This window comes from Callionymus lyra, chromosome 1, assembly GCF_982586985.1.
Source record: "Callionymus lyra chromosome 1, fCalLyr1.hap1.1, whole genome shotgun sequence".
Classification (NCBI taxonomy): Eukaryota; Metazoa; Chordata; class Actinopteri; order Syngnathiformes; family Callionymidae; genus Callionymus; species Callionymus lyra.
The window spans coordinates 49,930,496-49,948,404 of NC_141818.1; the positions used below are offsets into that span (position 1 = coordinate 49,930,496).

Consider the following 17,909-nt stretch of genomic DNA (forward strand, 5'->3'; position numbering starts at 1 on the left):
AACCTTCCTTCTTTTGTTTTCTCGCTGCAGCTTTGAGGAACGTTAAACCAGAATATACTATCAACAGAACTCCTGTGAAGGTTTATCCATACTACCAGTCCCTGGACATTACTGTGTATGGTGAAGACCGCCCAACATGGAAAATGCCAGAATCCTTCACTGAGAAAGTACATCACGTCATCCATAAATTCATAGTTAAGAATAATCTAGTCAACAACATTAATAAGCAGATGTGCCCATACTACTGTAGCGTGGACATGCACCATGCAGATGTCACACTCAGACCTTTACCAAACTTCCTGAGGCAGAAGGGTTTGACTACGAAGCAGGTGGAAAACTGGAAGAGTACGACACTTAGCGCCTTCCGCCAAGAAATGGCTGCATATTCTGCCTTTGAATGTACTGCCAATGAAGCTGCATGGAGGGAGTCACAGGAGAAGGTACACTCAATCTTGAAGGAAAATGGTTGCACAGTTATGGACACATCCAGAGGAGTCTTGACCGTAGCAGGCCACGCTGACACCATGAAACGAGTGAGAGCTTCAGTGGAAGAGGTCATCAAGAAAGCTATGAGCAGGATTGAACGGAAGACAAATGGTATCACAAAGGTTATTGATATGCAGCCAGCAAAGTACTACATTCTGATGGAGACAGGATTGCAGACGAAAACGGCCACTTACCCTGAGCTGAAACTGGATTACTCTGATGACAAACTTCTATCAGTATCAGGACTTAATAACGAAGTGCACGAGACAGTATCTTGGATCTTTGAAAAGATTTCCAATTTTTCCAAGAAGTCTCTCAACCTTCCCTCATGTATTTTTGAGTTTCTCTCAACAATCGATAATATGGACCTGTCTAGGGACCTTTTCACATCTCATGAGATCAGCGCCTTCCTAAGTGTCGAAAACAAACAGTTTGTCTTACATGGGGCTTTTGAAAAGTCAATTGAGGATGCAGAAAAAAAGATGAAATCAGATTTGTACCATTGTATGTTGGATGTAGAAGATGCTGCGGTCCTCAAACTCCAAAGCTGGAAGGACCTCATTCAAAAGATCTTGAAAACGTACAATTCCTCTAAAAAGCAAACAGTGAGAATCATGTTGCCCCAGGAAACAGAAGACAAAGTCAATGTGGCAGGTTTTCGGAGTCCAGTAAATGAAGTTTGCGACCACCTACAGGAGTTCTTGTTGAATTACTCCAAAGTTAAAGAAACTATTTGTGTCAAGTCTTGTGCAGTTGTTCAATTTGTTGAAAAACAGAGATTCAACAAGTGGGCAGATTTAAGCAGAGAGTCTGAAGTCGCTATCAAGTTCAAGACAGAGCAGCGAAAAATTTTGTTGGAAGGCTTTCGACTAAATGTTCTCTTTGTTAAATCTAAACTTGAAGGGATTGCTGAGGGTCTTCTTTGTGACACGCTGGTGCTGGACAAGCCAGGAGCTAAGAAGTACTGCCAGCAATACGCAAATACTTTTCTCCCTTCATTGTGTTCAGAGTACAAGTGTGCAGTTGTCCTTCAGCCAGATAATCAAGAGGAGGAAGAGTTCATTGTGATCACTAAGGAAGAAAATGTTTGTTTCTGTAAAGTGAAGACCAGCAATGGTGTGCTTGTTTCTGTGGACAAAGCTGACATCTGCAGCTTAAATGTTGACGTGATTGTCAATGCAGCGAATGAGCATTTACAGCACATTGGAGGTCTGGCCCTCGCCATTCTCAAAGCCGCAGGACCAAAGATGCAGGACATTAGCAACGATTTCATTTCCAAAAATGGTAACCTTCAACCAGGAGATGCCATCACAACCGATCCATGCAACTTGCCTTGCAAATATGTGGTGCATGCAGTCGGTCCTCGGTTCTATCAGGCAGACAGGAAGACATCTGTGCTCACTCTTGAGCGTGTTGTTAAAGAGAGTCTGAAGCAAGCAGAGAAGAATGACTGCAAAACCGTTGCATTGCCAGCCATCAGCTCTGGTTTGTTTGGTTTTCCTGTGGATTTGTGTGCACAGACCATAGCAAAGGTTGTGAGGGAATACTGTGACAGAGTTGGAGAGAAAGTATCTTTAAAGGAGATACACCTGGTGGACAACACTGAGAACACTGTCAAAGCTCTGGCAGAGGCTGTAAACAATGAATTTAGGGACTTGAACCCTACGATGACGCTTCCCCTGGAGGAAAGAAGAGGTGCTGTCAGCAAAAGGTACTGTGATGGGTTTAAGAAAGAATTAGATAGATCAGTTTGAACTGGTTTTGGTAAATATTTCTGTATTTGCTACACATGCATGCTTTTTTTTCTTTTTTAATAGTAAAGTACTGTTTTATTTATATAGATATATGAAGGGAGGTGGTGCTGGGCACAGGAGCCAGCAAACGCAGAATGAAAGAGGTGCACGACCAAAACAGCCAAGTAGAGAACATCTTAACGCAAACAGAACAGGACAAGGACACAGAAATGCACAGTCTGGATCCAGTGAACACAACAAACATGGGCGGTAAGAATCTAATTGAATATGTGAATTGGGATATATTCAGGCACAACTTTGATTACCACTGTTCCATAGAGACAGTTCATGTATTTCACAGGATATATAATCAGGTTTCCCACCAAAGGCATTAAACACTAAACAATCAAACAAAGAAAAACAAGTTAAGCATGAAGATGACTTAGTTACTCTACCAATGCGGTTAATTATGGCCATTTCTTCTTACAAAGTTATGATTTAATCAATAGTTGACCCACTTTTTAACAAAGAAAAATCATGCATGTAACTGGTGATTTGATTTGTGTTATATAATATTTGAAAATATTTCCTATATTGTTTCTCAAACTAAAAATGCAGACCTTGGCTATAGTTCAATCCCATTTTACCTCACCCTTGTACCTCAAAGTCTTAGTCATTGAGTAAAGTGATCGAGGTTTATGACCTTTATCATCAGATAATAACATCGTTGTTGTCTTTTGTTTCCAGCAGCTCGCAAAGGAGATTGCCCACCAATGCTGGGGACCTTAATATAATTCTGCAAGAGGGAAACATTCAGGACCAGACAGTCAGTACAAATTACATTTTGTCCACTACAACCGTACAAATCCACATAATTTTCACTGTAATTATAGAAACAATCCTTTGTCAAAAAGGAAGCTGAGACCTAACAATTTCAAGATTGAAGACTTGTTGGTATTTATGCTCATCTGACTTCATATTTCTGACCAGACTGCAGTCATCGTGAACACCATAGACAGGAGTCTAAACCTCAGCCAAGGAGCTGTGTCCACAGCCATTTTAAAAGCTGCAGGGCCAAACCTTCAGCAGTGCATCTCAATTACAGCTGGCCAAGCCTCAACACAGTTCGGAGATGTGATCATCACGGACGCATTCAACCTGAAGAGTCAGAAAGTCTTTCATGCCATTTGCTCTCACTGGGACTCAAGAAATGCTAATGCAGAGAAGGTGAGATATGAATTCATCACACTGCCAGAGCAAAATGTACTGTTCATTATTGGAAACAAACAATACTCATCAAAGTTGAACGAGGAAGGCAGAAGTAATTTAGGTCTTCCTGCCTAACCTTGCACATAGTGTTAGTCTGAGACTTCTTTGGTCTGTCATGTACTAACAACCAAATACGAAAAATGAAAATGAACTAAAGCAGTAATCCGTTATTGAGCCAATATTAGTTAATTGTTTTTTCCTGTTTGCCCGTCACTTTAGGAGTTAAAATCCATCATCCAGGATTGTTTGGAAAAGGCGGATCAGCATGAAATGCCATCAATAGCTTTCCCAGCGATTGGTACGGGGAACTTAAAATACCCCCGTAATGTGGTGTCTAGAATCCTTCAACAGCAGATCAAGGATTTTACCAAAACAAGAAAGTTTCAAAACCTGAAAGACGTGTTGATTGTAGTTCATCCAAGCGACCAGGAAACTGTCAAGGTAATTACATGTTGGTGCTAGAGATACGTATCAGAAAGACAACCTTTTAACTATCACTATGGTGGGCATCAGTGTTTCAGGGCACAGTTTGAAGGCCATGGGAAACACATTTGTGTAGAAGAAGAAACAGAATCAAACCGACCGTCAGTTGATCCATCAGCAACTCAAGCACAGCAGCCCACTGGTAGGAGAATCCAAAACTTTATTTTGAGCATCAGCAAACTGTAATATGTGTGTATACTGTATGTGTGGCAGATACGTTTGGGCAGGTTTCAACTCCCTCCCTAGGTGTATTCCAGATACAGATGGGTCCTCTGAGTCTTGAAGTTTTATCTGGTGACATCACCAAAGAAGCTACAGACATCATCGTGAATGTCTCTAATCCCACATTTGACCTCAAGTCAGGTGAGTGCTTCTTCTGTGTTTGTTTCTTATTGTGAACCAAAACTATTGACTCATTTTAAATTTACTGTCTACAAAATGATGTATTTTAAAACAGCTAGGATTTAAAAAATCTATAAGAGGGGACATTGAGGACATAATCATTGTATGCAAATCATTTAAAAGTATGTTGAATACTTATGCAAGAACAAAATAAAATGTACTGCGAGTTACATTCCTGTTGTTGTGTTTCTGCCTGCTAGTGCTCTGTAAGGGAATTACAACCTGTCCAGGGTTTCCCCACATTTCCCCATTTTTTATGTACATATACTTTATAGAGCTGAAAGATAGAGTTCAATTGCCATTTGAAACGATCACTTGGCTCTAAAGCTGCACACTGTTTTTTTTCCATCATTCCAAACAGTTAGTTAGTTTGTTGGGTTTTTTTTCTAGGGGTGTCCAAGGCTGTCTTAGAAGCAGCTGGATCATCCGTGGAGATGGAGTGTCAGGCAATTGGTATGTATGTCTATAATGTAGATATCTACTTTTAATTCATGGTGGAGCTCAGATTACATGCAGGACTGCTCAATCACTTCTGGTCAGCGGATGAGAATGAATCATGCAATACTTTCCTCTCAGTGTCATCTCCATCGTACCAGGGGGCCCACATGATCTTAACATCAGCTGGATCTTTGCCCAGTAAACACATCATTCATGTCGTGGGCACAAACAAAGTGGATCTGATAAAGGAGACGGTTTACAAGGTCCTGAAACTATGCGAGGAAAACCACTTCAGCTCCATTTCCTTCCCAGCTCTGGGAACAGGTAAACCCATGGTGCAAACCTTTTAATATCTTTAGTGTTATTTGGATTTTAAAGATTCTTCCTGTTGCTATTCAGACAGTTTAATATCTATATGTCCTTCTTGTAGCAAATTCAGAGTTTTACAAATCATAATAAAAGTTTTCTTTTATTAACCTAACTCTGTCTTTTAAGCCTCAGTTCAAATAGATGGATGGATGGACGTACTTTATTAATCCTTGAGTCCTGGAGATCTCCTCTGGGAAATTGGCTTTCCAGTTCACAGCAGATATCATAAAAAACAAGAACAAAGGGCAAAAACAAAGTGCTAGTATAAATAACATAGATAAAAATAAAGAACATAGATTAAAAGTAAACAACGCAAAGAAAAGGATACAAAAGAAACTTGAGTTAAAGGAGCCAAATAAATAATAATCTCTATCTGATAACAAACAGCTGTCACAGTCAAACTTACTTCATTACTCTTTTCTTGTGAAGGTCAAGGAGGAGTCAATCCGTCCACTGTGGCAGAAGCCATGACCGATGCAGTGGTGGACTTTGTGAGGAAGAAAGTGCCGACCCACGTTCACCAAGTAAAGATCCTGGTCTTCCAGGCTGAGATGACAACTGAGTTTCTGAAGAGTTTGAAAAAGAAGGAAGGCGAACCAGTGGGAGAGAAGAGCTTTTTCTCGAAGGGTTTGGATGTCGTTAAAGGTAAATGTATCTTTGAAGATTGAGTTCTCATTGTTACAGTGTTGTTTTTTTCATCTGGTACTACTGATCTCCTAATGTTTCAGATACCATCAGCCATCTGATTGGTATCACCAATCATGACAAAGATAGTACGGGTTACTTGTCTGTGGAAAGAGAAGAGTTTGAGCCTGCTGTGTTTCAGCTGTGTACTGACAACGCCAGGGTAAGGATGGGAAAATGTGAAGTGTATGACGTGTGTTTTGTTCCCAAAAATCACTTACACTAGTGTCGACTAAGGGCTGGGATTATTTTCGGAGTAATCCATTCCTTTTTAGAGTTATAGACAAAAATGTTTGTTCATTTTAATGTAGCGACTGGAGCTCAGTTGTCCTAGTCTTCATCTTCGTCCAAAGGACACTTAAAAACATCAAGTCTGTTACATCCATCTAGTATTGAATCCTCAACTCGAGGAATAGTTCTGGAAATAATTTAACAAGTCTATATTTTCAAAAACCTGACACTTAGTGGCCGCAATTGTCTGCAAACAATGTAAGATTTTTAGCTGTATTTTCGTCTCTTTGCTGCTACAGACATTAACTTTGGTGAAGAAAAAGATTGAAGATATGATTGTGAGGGAACAGACATCAAAGCGCATCAGCGACCGTTATATCAGTCAGCTGGGAGAGGAAGAGATCATGCAGCTCAAAGGTCTCCAGAGTGAAATGACCATCCACATCCATCTGGACAAGGGAACCGAGGAGAAGGAACCCCACATCCACCTTAGGGGTCTGACAAGAGATGTGTCCAGCGTAGAATCGATCATAAGGTCAGCATGTTTCTTAAACCTGGATCTCAGAAGTCTTCTGAGTCAGTATGTTGAACTATTATATGCAAACAGGGAGCTCTTACGGAAGGTGGAGAGGGAGGATAATCTGAGGAGAGAAGCCAAGCTGACGGCAGACCTTGTTGAATGGAGGTATGAGCAGAGCACGGGCAACATGGCCACCTTCGACATGTTTACCAACCTCAAGCTAGAAGGAGCTTTGAAGAGTCAGAAGACAATTCAAATCATGATTAACAACAAGGAGTATATAGCTGACCCAGTCAAGAAGAATGCGATTTCCATCACGGATCAAAATCTGTTGGAGCTTTCCAGAAGAGACTTGAAAGGTAAGTTTATCATGTCATCATTAGTCCACCACCATCAGCTGCGACTGTTTAAAACATATTTGGAAATGGACATATTGAGCGCATGTTGGCATTCTTTTTACATTTTGGCAACATGACAACATTCGGTTGTTCTGGGAGGTCAGTGTATGGAAGTAAATCAGTGCCATCAGAATATTGAATGGTTGAATTTATTTTTTCCGATATTGAAAGGTAAAACTAATTCCATTTATTCAATATTTGTTATACATTTAATTTCAATTATTCAATATTTGTTATATTTTAATTTCAATTATTCAATATTGTTTATTTCGTAGCCCTTTAAATTCAATATTAAAAAAATCGAAGCATTTTAAATTCAATATTAAAAATTTCGAAGCATTTTAAATTCAATATAAAAGATTTTGAAGCCTTTTAAATTTAATATTAATAAATTCGAATCATTTTAAATTCAATATAAAAAAAAAACGTGCCACCAGACAAAACTAAATGAGTACCGAGTTACTTGATCATACTTGCATAAACGATCAGGTGACGTCATCACTGCTGCATCAGTTTAGATTTTTTTATGACAAAGTATCAACTTTGTTTTAACGTCTGGAGTTTAAACATCTTAAACCACATCTCACGATCAATCAGTGGATTCTGATGTCAAAGGATTTAAACAGGAATGATGTTTTAATATAATGGTCACATCATTCACCTACAACATCTGTTTAGCTCAGTGAGTTAGTGTGCTATCTTGTCTTTTGGAGTCGCGGGTTCGAAACCTGCTCTAGAACTTTTGTCAAGTGATATCATGTTCCAAAACTAGCTCATATCTGGTGAAACGGTCTCTTTATAACGCTAGTTCTGTTAAAAAAAGGTATTGTCTTCAATAGTTTCAGGTTCGAACCTCGGAGCCTCATGTACTATGAGAGCGAGCACGCGTAGTTATACACTTCAACGTCCATATGTATCAAGAATGAACAGATTATGAAAATGTGTGAACTTTCCGACAGGTTTGAAGGTGATTTGCACTTTTATTTTTGTTAAAATTCCCCTCAAGATGTTTCAAACAAGTTGTCTCTGTTCATAAAGTGTGTAAATTTGTGTTAATGTATGTAAAAAATATATAAACATTTACACCGGAGCTCATCTTAACTCCTTAACAACAGTGTGATCCATGTAAAAAAAAATTTTTTTTCTAAATACGAAAGGGGAAATCATTGGGATTTATCTAGAAGCAATTGCATTTCGCAGAACAAACGTTATAAGGAGAGTAAGTCTCACCAGATATGAACTAATTCTAAAACATGACACCGCTTGACAAAAGTTCAAGAGCAGGTTTCGAACCGGCGACTCCAGAAGACGAGACATCACACTGTGTGATGCTAAACAAACGTTGTGGGCACGGCATCAACAAACGGTCTTATAGAGAAGGATCTGACTGTCAGAGTAAACTATCGTTTCTGTTTAAATCATTTGACCACAGATATACTGAATTTCGTATTTTTTAATTATGAATTTAAAATGCCATAACAAGTATTGAATTATTGATATTAAAATAGAACAAATATTGAATAATTGAAATAAATTCAACCTTTCAATATTTGTAAAAAATAAATTCAACCATTCAATATTCTGATGGCACTGATCTGCTTCCATATCAGTGAACGCACCATCTAATCACACAAAATTATTGTTTGTTCAACAGAGGAGGCCGACCTTCCCAGTAATTGGGGGGACATGAAGGATGGTCTGGTAAAACGGTTTCTTCTGACGCCTAATGACCAAGAGTACATGCATCTGGTTGAGAAACTTAAGATAGAGGGATTTACCGGGACAATCAACAAGGTATATTCATTGTAAAGATGCTCCGTAAATGATTTGGTTGGTTCAAATATTTACTTGTGGGTTCTCCATAGATCGAACGTGTGCAGAACACAACTTTGTGGATGAGTTACCAACTGTTGAAGAAGGAGATGGAAAAGAAGAACAAAAACAAGAAAAACGAGATGATTCTATACCACGGCACCAAGTCAGACCCCATCGACCTCATCAACAAACAAGGCTTCAACCGCGGCTACGCCGGGATGCAAGGTATGGTTTGTCACCATAGTTGTTCCATCCCTAGTCATCACTGCTATGTCTTCACTTTAAATGTATCTTCTTCTTGTACAGGAGCAATGTATGGAAATGGTTGCTACTTTGCGGTGAACCCTATGTACTCGTACAACTACGCCACACCAGACAGCAACAACATGAGATGCATGTACGTGGCCAGAGTTCTGGTGGGTGACTTTGTCAAAGGGCTGCACGGGATGATCACTCCACCCTCCAAGAACACGAGTCATGCTGCTGATCTGTATGACAGCGTGGTAGATGATGAGACCAACCCAACCATTCACGTCGTCTTCAATGACATCCAGGCGTATCCTGAATACCTGCTGACCTTCATGTGACTTGGGAAGAGCCTGGTTGGATTTTCTTTACTTTCTAATTATCAGGTTCATGTATCATGAGGTATAAAACCCTATTAAAACCAAGATTTCAGAGTTGTGTTGTGGTTTCTCCTCAATCAAGTGTAAAAACACACCAAGACAAGAGGGCATGCTCCCAGTTCAGAGTTAGAGAGAGAACACGCTATAATCACAATACACACTCTAAATGAAGCCAAAACCTCAAAAGGACCATGACATGCTTCACAAGTAGAAATATAAAATTCTTAAATTATTTCACAGAAAACACGGTGGCTGGACAGGAAAACTATTCAATAATTCCATTCAAATGATCTTCAAATTAACCTAAAAAAAACAACACTGTGGCTTTTCACAGATATCAAGGAAACGGATGTAATAAAGATGTGTGCCATTGATTTGCCTGGCATTGTTGATTCAGTTTTATTAACACCGAGGTGTTCCATCTAAGAGCTTCTTACAAAACAGTTCTTCAAGGAAGGCAGTTAGGAAGGAACAATGACGTAATAATGATCAGTTAAAGCAACACTTGGTCTTTTTAATCCTTAGAACATTTTCATAACTTTTGTGATGATACAACAAACTATATACTAGTTGAATGAACCCTTTATCATGGCCTGAGGTGGGCGGCCATCAAAGCGAAAGGGAAAGTTGTTTCAGGTGCATTTAGATGCCGCCTATGAATGATTCTGCTGCAGGGATAAGCCTGGCGGTCGCAGCAAAGTAGCCGTGTGTGACTATGTGCTTGCTTCAGTCTCCTTTTCCAACTTGTTGGATCTGCTGCCATTTACGAGGAGGTGCTAATGTGTTAGTTCACCCAATATTCAAACTTCTCTTATTTTGTACTCACCCTCATGTCGACGAGGTTGCGACGATTTTTATAGACAAAAATGTTTGTTCATTTTAATGCAGAGACTGACTGCCATTCAGACAAAATGAGGTTATCTTGGTGTCACAGACCAGAACCATACTATCAGCTGCGTCTCTCAGCTTCTCGTTATTTTCGTCTCTGAGAAAGAAGAAAAAAAAAATCTCACTTTATAGGAATTTATCAAACTTTATTGACCTATTAATAAAAGAGACAAAGAGGCATATAATAACAGAGAATAAAAAAAAAAAAGTTTTCAATATTAGCTGAAAAGAAACAAATCATGTGACTTAATGTAATTCGCCTGATTGCGAACACAGTACTTTCCTTGTCTCTACAGGTGAAGACAACTTACTCAAAATAGCATAATGTTCTTCACTTAAATCTTCTAATAACTGAATTTATTAAAAAATACTTTTAATTGAAGATATTATACTGCACTGATATTATAACTGTTATGCAGTTGGAAAGAAAATGACTTCTTTTGAATTAGTGGCTGAAGTTATAGCTTTTAATAAACATAATATAGAACAGGAGCTATACATTTGAACATCCAAAACATTTATCTCATGATTTTAGTATGGAATTTCTGGGAATATTCTTCACTTGACTGTTAATATTTAATTTTAGAGTCAGCTAATATTTAAAATGGCCTTAAATGAAACCCATTTGAATTCCCCGCTTGTGTAAACATTTCTCTGTTGTATAAGCTGCTGACATGAAACGAAAGTGAAAGGATTTTGATCATTGACTTCAGGAAACACGCAGTTACTCTCAGTGTCGACCTCGTCGGTGAAAGATGTCCGACAGCGGGTTCCCCGTGCTCGTGGATGGGACGTGGAGCTCAGATCAGACTAAGACAGTGAAAAACAAACTTCTGATTTACTTTCAAAGCCGCAAAAAGTCGAGTGGAGGCGAGTGTCGGGTTGTGGTGAAGGAATCAGAGCCGAGGGCTGAAGTCATCTTCTGCTCTGAAGAAGGTGAGTTAAATCTTTCTAAATCCACAAAATATACTCCATCCTGTCTATAGAAACACATGGAAAACTTATAAATACGAGATTAGGTTTCGTTTTCACTTTTAAATGTCAAAAATCACCTCGGATGGAGCAATCGTTTCGTTAGAGGGTTTTCTTCCACGATAAAAAAGGAGAAATATGTTCAATCTTATTTGAACTCACTATCCTTCAGTCGAAAGAACTTGATCGATCACGTAAAATGGAATTTAAAGTTCTCCGTTTATGACAGGACAGTGCCCTCTAGTGGTTAAATAACAGCTTTCAGAACAGAAAACACAAATTGTCAGTATCCTTGTACTGACCGAAATAATACTAGTTCGAACAACCTTGTAAAATTGTATAAGAAGAGCGAACACAGACTAAAACTGGGTAGAACCGGTACAATGGAAAATGGTCATTGTTGAGATCGTAAAATTAGAAACAAAAAAAAACAACTATAAATGGAAACCAAAAGTATGTGTAGTTTAACCGACAAGTATTATTCATCATGAAGAAAATATTTGAAAAACATACCAAACTAATCCTTAATATTGTTTGCTGTCGTTGTAGTTGAGGGTTAGTTTAAAATGGCGCATGGTCACGTGACAAATCTTTATTGAGATGACAAGAGCGTCTGTTGTGATCGTGAATAATATAAATAAAATTATCTATAAGTATCATTTGTCTTGTTATTTAGACGTTTTATGTCAATTAAAAAAATGGTCTCTGAAATATAAATAATTAAATTCAGGTTTTCTAAATAATAATTGCATTTTCTTGCAGCAATTTCTATTCTGTTTTTTCAAATATATTTTAAGTTTACTAAATTCCGTTTTAGATTTTTGAATTTGAACGTCTGAAGGTTGGAATTTAAACCTTAAATGGCCTAAAAAAGCTTATCTACAAGTGAACAAAATGATTAGTTTGCCTTATAACTGACCTGAATGTTTATTTCAGCGAGAGTTGGAGTGCTAGCGAGGGAGAATCATGAAATCACTTTAGGAGATCGTGCCATTAAGCTGCATCTGTCTCCTGCATCTGTGAGTATATCTTTATTTGTTAACTCTTTAATGTTGGCTGCAAATCATAAGAAATATATTTCTATATATATATATTCTATATATATTTATATATAGTCAATTTCTGCTGTCCAGCATGATTTTGCTTGTAAGAAGCACTGGTTTTACAGGTGAAATTTGTTGAGTTTGTGCTTCAAATACCTATAGTTGTCAAACTATTACATAACGGGAAGTAGAAGTCTGATTTTGATATTTTCTAATAATTCTTTGATGCTCAATTTATCTTAATGATCTCTGTTCAATCTCCTTCACAAAACAAATTCAAGTTATACTGTATTTGTTGACATCTATAATCTCTGCCCCTTATCTTAGAATGTATGTCCAACATTAATACAAAACTGCACTTGTTCTAAACATAATTTCTATTTTTCTTTTCATAGTGTCAAACATCACAAAATATCTGTGCAGGTAAAACGAACAATACAAAATGTGGTAAGTTCAACATGGAGAGTAAGTTTTTACCGGTGTAAAATTGTGTATTCTGTGTGGTTCATGCATCACCTGCAAAAGTATTGTACGATAAGTTCCTGGTCTCGTTATAGATTTAATCTTTACATGCAAACTATTGAGTTATATGAAGATTAAAATGAGTTTACATTCTTGGACATCTTCTGTGTTACAAGTTGTGAGGCGACTTAACTTCAAATTTTGACCCTTCAGTGTCCTGCTTCTCTTAAATATGAATCAGGATACAGAGGATACTGTATTGCTGAGTCCAACATCCTGCACAGGCATAAAATGTCAGTGTTTTGACATTTAAGTGATGTAATTTAAGCCTACATCTTAGATCATTGATACGTGCTGAAGATATATACATATATTTACCCACAAGCTAATGCTAACTGTATTATCTTTAACAATAGAACTTGTATGTATCGATAATATATGCTCGTATTTTCCTTGATGACATATACTCATTTACCTACATATTACAAATATTACAAATTGTATTGACTATATTTACTCGTTTTTACTTTCATGATATATGCACGTATTAACCACAAGCTAATGCAAACCATATTACCTTAGTATTGGAACTTAGCATTCTTAATACGTTTTGGCCTGTTTGAAATGTGTGTGACCCAACAACGTGTCTTTTTCGTCATATAACGTGGCCCTCAAATGTTTGGTCAGTCTGTACTCTGTGCTGGAAGTATCCCATACATATTTTGTATGACCATACAAAGATACTTTCTTTACACAGCCACTGATTAAGAATTTTTGAGAGGGATGGATGCTGATAGAACTCCCTCTAAAGAGAGCTTGACAGAGTTAAAGTGAAGGCCACAGATAAGTATGAGGTTGAAAAAAAATTGGTTTTAGAGTGGACCAAGGTACCCTCTTCTATCTGACCATAGTAGTGATGACCTGAGGAAGGGGGGGCGTATGAAAGGTGTATGAAAGGAAGATATACCTTCATCTAGTTCCGTAATAATGCTTTAATATTCTTAAAAACGGGAAATAGTTGTCAAACTGATGTCAAACTGTGAATTCTGTGTTCTTCACAGACAAAAGTATTGTAAGCCAGCTTCCCGTTTTCATTCTAGATTTGACCTTTAAATCCTTTGTTTTGAAAATTAGCCTCTTAAATTCAATTGTAGACTCTTCTGGTCCAGCTCCTTCATTTTCCTTTAATTTGAAACAGGGTCAGAGGATATTCCGTCGTTGAATCCAGCATCGCAGGATGAAAGTAAAGCTCAGGCATCTGCAGCAGATGAAGGTCAGTTTTTATGCAATAGTAATAGAGTTTAGATCAGTCATTAATAAGTACATAGTACAACAATGGTTTCAAATAAGTCATCTACTGTAAAAATGCTGTAACATTTTTAAAAAGGGGAGGCAGTTGGCGTGGTGCTGGACAATGTCTCCGACAGCATGAGCAGAGACATGCTGACGTTGCTGGTGGAGAGTATCTCTGGCCAGGAGGCTGATGAATTTAATCTGGAGATCATCCCTGAAGTCAACAAAGCAGTGGTGACTTTCAACATAGTGTCTGGTGAGAAATACCAACAAAACACTCCTGTACCCTTTTTATACTTTTTCATGTGTTCAAGTGCTGCTGCTGTTTTAGCTTTCAGAATGATGGCTTTACTAAATAAATCTCCATGTCTCAAGCAATGTCTACCATACTTGAAGTGTCCAATTTTTGTGTATACATTTATTGTGTTCCCAATTTCTTTTAAAAGAAAAGCAAATGCATATCGGATCTGCAATGTTTGTATTTTAGATACCATGAAGTTCATCAGCAACAGTAAAGGAAACGAAAAGCTCGAGAAAAGAGGCCTCACTGTCTGTCCACTGGAGGCACCAAAGAGCATCAGAGTGGAGAATCTTCCTCCGTCTGCTTCCAATGGTTTGTGTTTTAGGAAAGAAATTATATTTATTATTTACATTTTCTTAATCTGGAGGGCATCGCAAGAATAATTTAATCTTACTTTTTTCTTCGTCATATAATCTGTTGTAAGGTATTTAAGATTCATTACGTAGACTGAAAATTGTTTTCCTAACAATTAACTCGTTGTATATCTTTGTTTGTGTTGAATTACAGATATTTTGGAGCTGTACTTTGACAAGGTCTTGGCTTTACCAGAAGATATTACCTTGATCCCAGACGAGCAGGCGGCTGTACTCACCTTCTCAGACAGCACAGGTTTGTCGTTTCTCCTCTTTCAATATCTGTTCACACTCTTTTTTTTTTTTACCAATTTCAATGATAAGTTAACAAAAAAATCTCTTTGATTTTCTACTTTCTGTACTAGAGTCTTGTTGACCTAAATCAAAACATTTAAAATAAAACTATTAAAAGCTGATCTAACTGATCAGACAATGAGGCTATGAAGGTTGTTTTTTTTTGTTCAAACTCATATCGTTGAGATAAAAATGTTTTTGGTTTTAAGTTAATGATGGCTAACTAGCAATCAGCCTACTAGTAGTGAGATAGTTTAATGTTCTTAGACAAAAAGGTGGCAGAAGATAATAAGACAATGATTAGTGGGAGAAGAGAATACTACTTTAGTCAGTCTGTTAGTTTGTTGCTTTTTTACTTTGCTTTTATTTCTCTCCTTTTCCATCTAAACTTTTTTTTCACCAAATGTTTTATTGGCATTCAATAGATATATTTGGGAATCCAAATATTCTTCAAAAGAACAAAAAGGCACTAACGGATCCTAATAATAATGGTGATATTATAGTATTCAGTTAAATAAAAGGAGTAAATCATAATTTCAAGTGCTGTTTTTTGATTACCCTGCTGTAACCTTCCTTCTTTTGTTTTCTCGCTGCAGCTTTGAGGAACGTTAAACCAGAATATACTATCAACAAAATTCCTGTAAAGGTTTATCCATACTACCAGTCCCTGGACATTACTCTGTATGGTGAAGACCGCCCAACATGGAAAATGCCAGAATCCTTCACTGAGAAAGTACATCACGTCATCCATAAATTCATAGTTAAGAATAATCTAGTCAACAACATTAATAAGCAGATGTGCCCATACTACTGTAGCGTGGACATGCACCATGCAGATGTCACACTCAGACCTTTACCAAACTTCCTGAGGCAGAAGGGTTTGACTACGAAGCAGGTGGAAAACTGGAAGAGTACGACACTTAGCGCCTTCCGCCAAGAAATGGCTGCATATTCTGCCTTTGAATGTACTGCCAATGAAGCTGCATGGAGGGAGTCACAGGAGAAGGTTCACTCAATCTTGAAGGAAAATGGTTGCACAGTTATGGACACATCCAGAGGAGTCTTGACCGTAGCAGGCCACGCTGACACCATGAAACGAGTGAGAGCTTCTGTGGAAGAGGTCATCAAGAAAGCTATGAGCAGGATTGAACGGAAGACAAATGGTATCACAAAGGTTATTGATATGCAGCCAGCAAAGTACTACATTCTGATGGAGACAGGATTGCAGACGAAAACGGCCACTTACCCTGAGCTGAAACTGGATTACTCTGATGACAAACTTCTATCAGTATCAGGACTTAATAACGAAGTGCACGAGACAGTATCTTGGATCTTTGAAAAGATTTCCAATTTTTCCAAGAAGTCTCTCAACCTTCCCTCATGTATTTTTGAGTTTCTCTCAACAATCGATAATATGGACCTGTCTAGGGACCTTTTCACATCTCATGAGATCAGCGCCTTCCTAAGTGTCGAAAACAAACAGTTTGTCTTACATGGGGCTTGTGAAAAGTCAATTCAGGATGCAGAAAAAAAGATGAAATCAGATTTGTACCATTGTATGTTGGATGTAGAAGATGCTGCGGTCCTCAAACTCAAAAGCTGGAAGGACCTCATTCAAAAGATCTTGAAAACGTACAATTCCTCTAAAAAGCAAACAGTGAGAATCATGTTGCCCCAGGAAACAGAAGACAAAGTCAATGTGGCAGGTTTTCGGAGTCCAGTAAATGAAGTTTGCGACCACCTACAGGAGTTCTTGTTGAATTACTCCAAAGTTAAAGAAACTATTTGTGTCAAGTCTCATGCAGTTGTTCAATTTGTTGAAAAACACAGATTCAACAAGTGGGCAGATTTAAGCAGAGAGTCTGAAGTCGCTATCAAGTTCAAGACAGAGCAGCGAAAAATTTTGTTGGAAGGCTTTCGACTAAATGTTCTCTTTGTTAAATCTAAACTTGAAGGGATTGCTGAGGGTCTTCTTTGTGACACACTGGTGCTGGACAAGCCAGGAGCTAAGAAGTACTGCCAGCAATACGCAAATACTTTTCTCCCTTCATTGTGTTCAGAGTACAACTGTGCAGTTGTCCTTCAGCCAGATAATCAAGAGGAGGAAGATTTCATTGTGATCACTAAGGAAGAAAATGTTTGTTTCTGTAAAGTGAAGACCAGCAATGGTGTGCTTGTTTCTGTGGACAAAGCTGACATCTGCAGCTTAAATGTTGACGTGATTGTCAATGCAGCGAATGAGCATTTACAGCACATTGGAGGTCTGGCCCTCGCCATTCTCAAAGCCGCAGGACCAAAGATGCAGGACATTAGCAACGATTTCATTTCCAAAAATGGTAACCTTCAACCAGGAGATGCCATCACAACCGATCCATGCAACTTGCCTTGCAAATATGTGGTGCATGCAGTCGGTCCTCGGTTCTATCAGGCAGACAGGAAGACATCTGTGCTCACTCTTGAGCGTGTTGTTAAAGAGAGTCTGAAGCAAGCAGAGAAGAACAACTGCAAAACCGTTGCATTGCCAGCCATCAGCTCTGGTATGTTTGGTTTTCCTGTGGATTTGTGTGCACAGACCATAGCAAAGGTTGTGAGGGAATACTGTGACCGAGTTGGAGAGAAAGTATCTTTAAAGGAGATACACCTGGTGGACAACACTGAGAACACTGTCAAAGCTCTGGCAGAGGCTGTAAACAATGAATTTAGGGACTTGAACCCTACGATGACGCTTCCCCTGGAGGAAAGAAGAGGTGCTGTCAGCAAAAGGTACTGTGTTTGAGAAAGAATTAGATCAAACTGAACAGTCTTGGTTAAACGTTATGATCATATTTCTGTATTTGCTACACATGCAT

General features: G+C 38.3%; 1 protein-coding gene across 1 annotated transcript in view; it reads left to right on the forward strand.

Annotated features, from left to right (window-relative positions):
* LOC148090031 (uncharacterized) overlaps nucleotides 1-17,909 on the forward strand; it is a 30,938-nt gene that overhangs the window by 5,870 nt on the left and 7,159 nt on the right. The window contains exons 8-32 of the mRNA XM_087790428.1: nucleotides 31-2,197; nucleotides 2,328-2,489; nucleotides 2,967-3,045; nucleotides 3,210-3,446; nucleotides 3,708-3,929; nucleotides 4,002-4,113; nucleotides 4,185-4,334; nucleotides 4,764-4,826; nucleotides 4,950-5,135; nucleotides 5,610-5,825; nucleotides 5,909-6,027; nucleotides 6,395-6,630; nucleotides 6,703-6,974; nucleotides 8,668-8,807; nucleotides 8,879-9,053; nucleotides 9,135-9,411; nucleotides 9,461-9,476; nucleotides 11,098-11,278; nucleotides 12,251-12,333; nucleotides 12,753-12,804; nucleotides 14,018-14,092; nucleotides 14,207-14,368; nucleotides 14,600-14,725; nucleotides 14,921-15,022; nucleotides 15,657-17,823. Of these exons, the coding sequence (XP_087646554.1) occupies nucleotides 31-2,197; nucleotides 2,328-2,489; nucleotides 2,967-3,045; nucleotides 3,210-3,446; nucleotides 3,708-3,929; nucleotides 4,002-4,113; nucleotides 4,185-4,334; nucleotides 4,764-4,826; nucleotides 4,950-5,135; nucleotides 5,610-5,825; nucleotides 5,909-6,027; nucleotides 6,395-6,630; nucleotides 6,703-6,974; nucleotides 8,668-8,807; nucleotides 8,879-9,053; nucleotides 9,135-9,411; nucleotides 9,461-9,476; nucleotides 11,098-11,278; nucleotides 12,251-12,333; nucleotides 12,753-12,804; nucleotides 14,018-14,092; nucleotides 14,207-14,368; nucleotides 14,600-14,725; nucleotides 14,921-15,022; nucleotides 15,657-17,823 (7,777 nt within the window). The remainder of the gene's footprint in view (nucleotides 1-30; nucleotides 2,198-2,327; nucleotides 2,490-2,966; nucleotides 3,046-3,209; nucleotides 3,447-3,707; nucleotides 3,930-4,001; nucleotides 4,114-4,184; nucleotides 4,335-4,763; nucleotides 4,827-4,949; nucleotides 5,136-5,609; nucleotides 5,826-5,908; nucleotides 6,028-6,394; nucleotides 6,631-6,702; nucleotides 6,975-8,667; nucleotides 8,808-8,878; nucleotides 9,054-9,134; nucleotides 9,412-9,460; nucleotides 9,477-11,097; nucleotides 11,279-12,250; nucleotides 12,334-12,752; nucleotides 12,805-14,017; nucleotides 14,093-14,206; nucleotides 14,369-14,599; nucleotides 14,726-14,920; nucleotides 15,023-15,656; nucleotides 17,824-17,909) is intronic.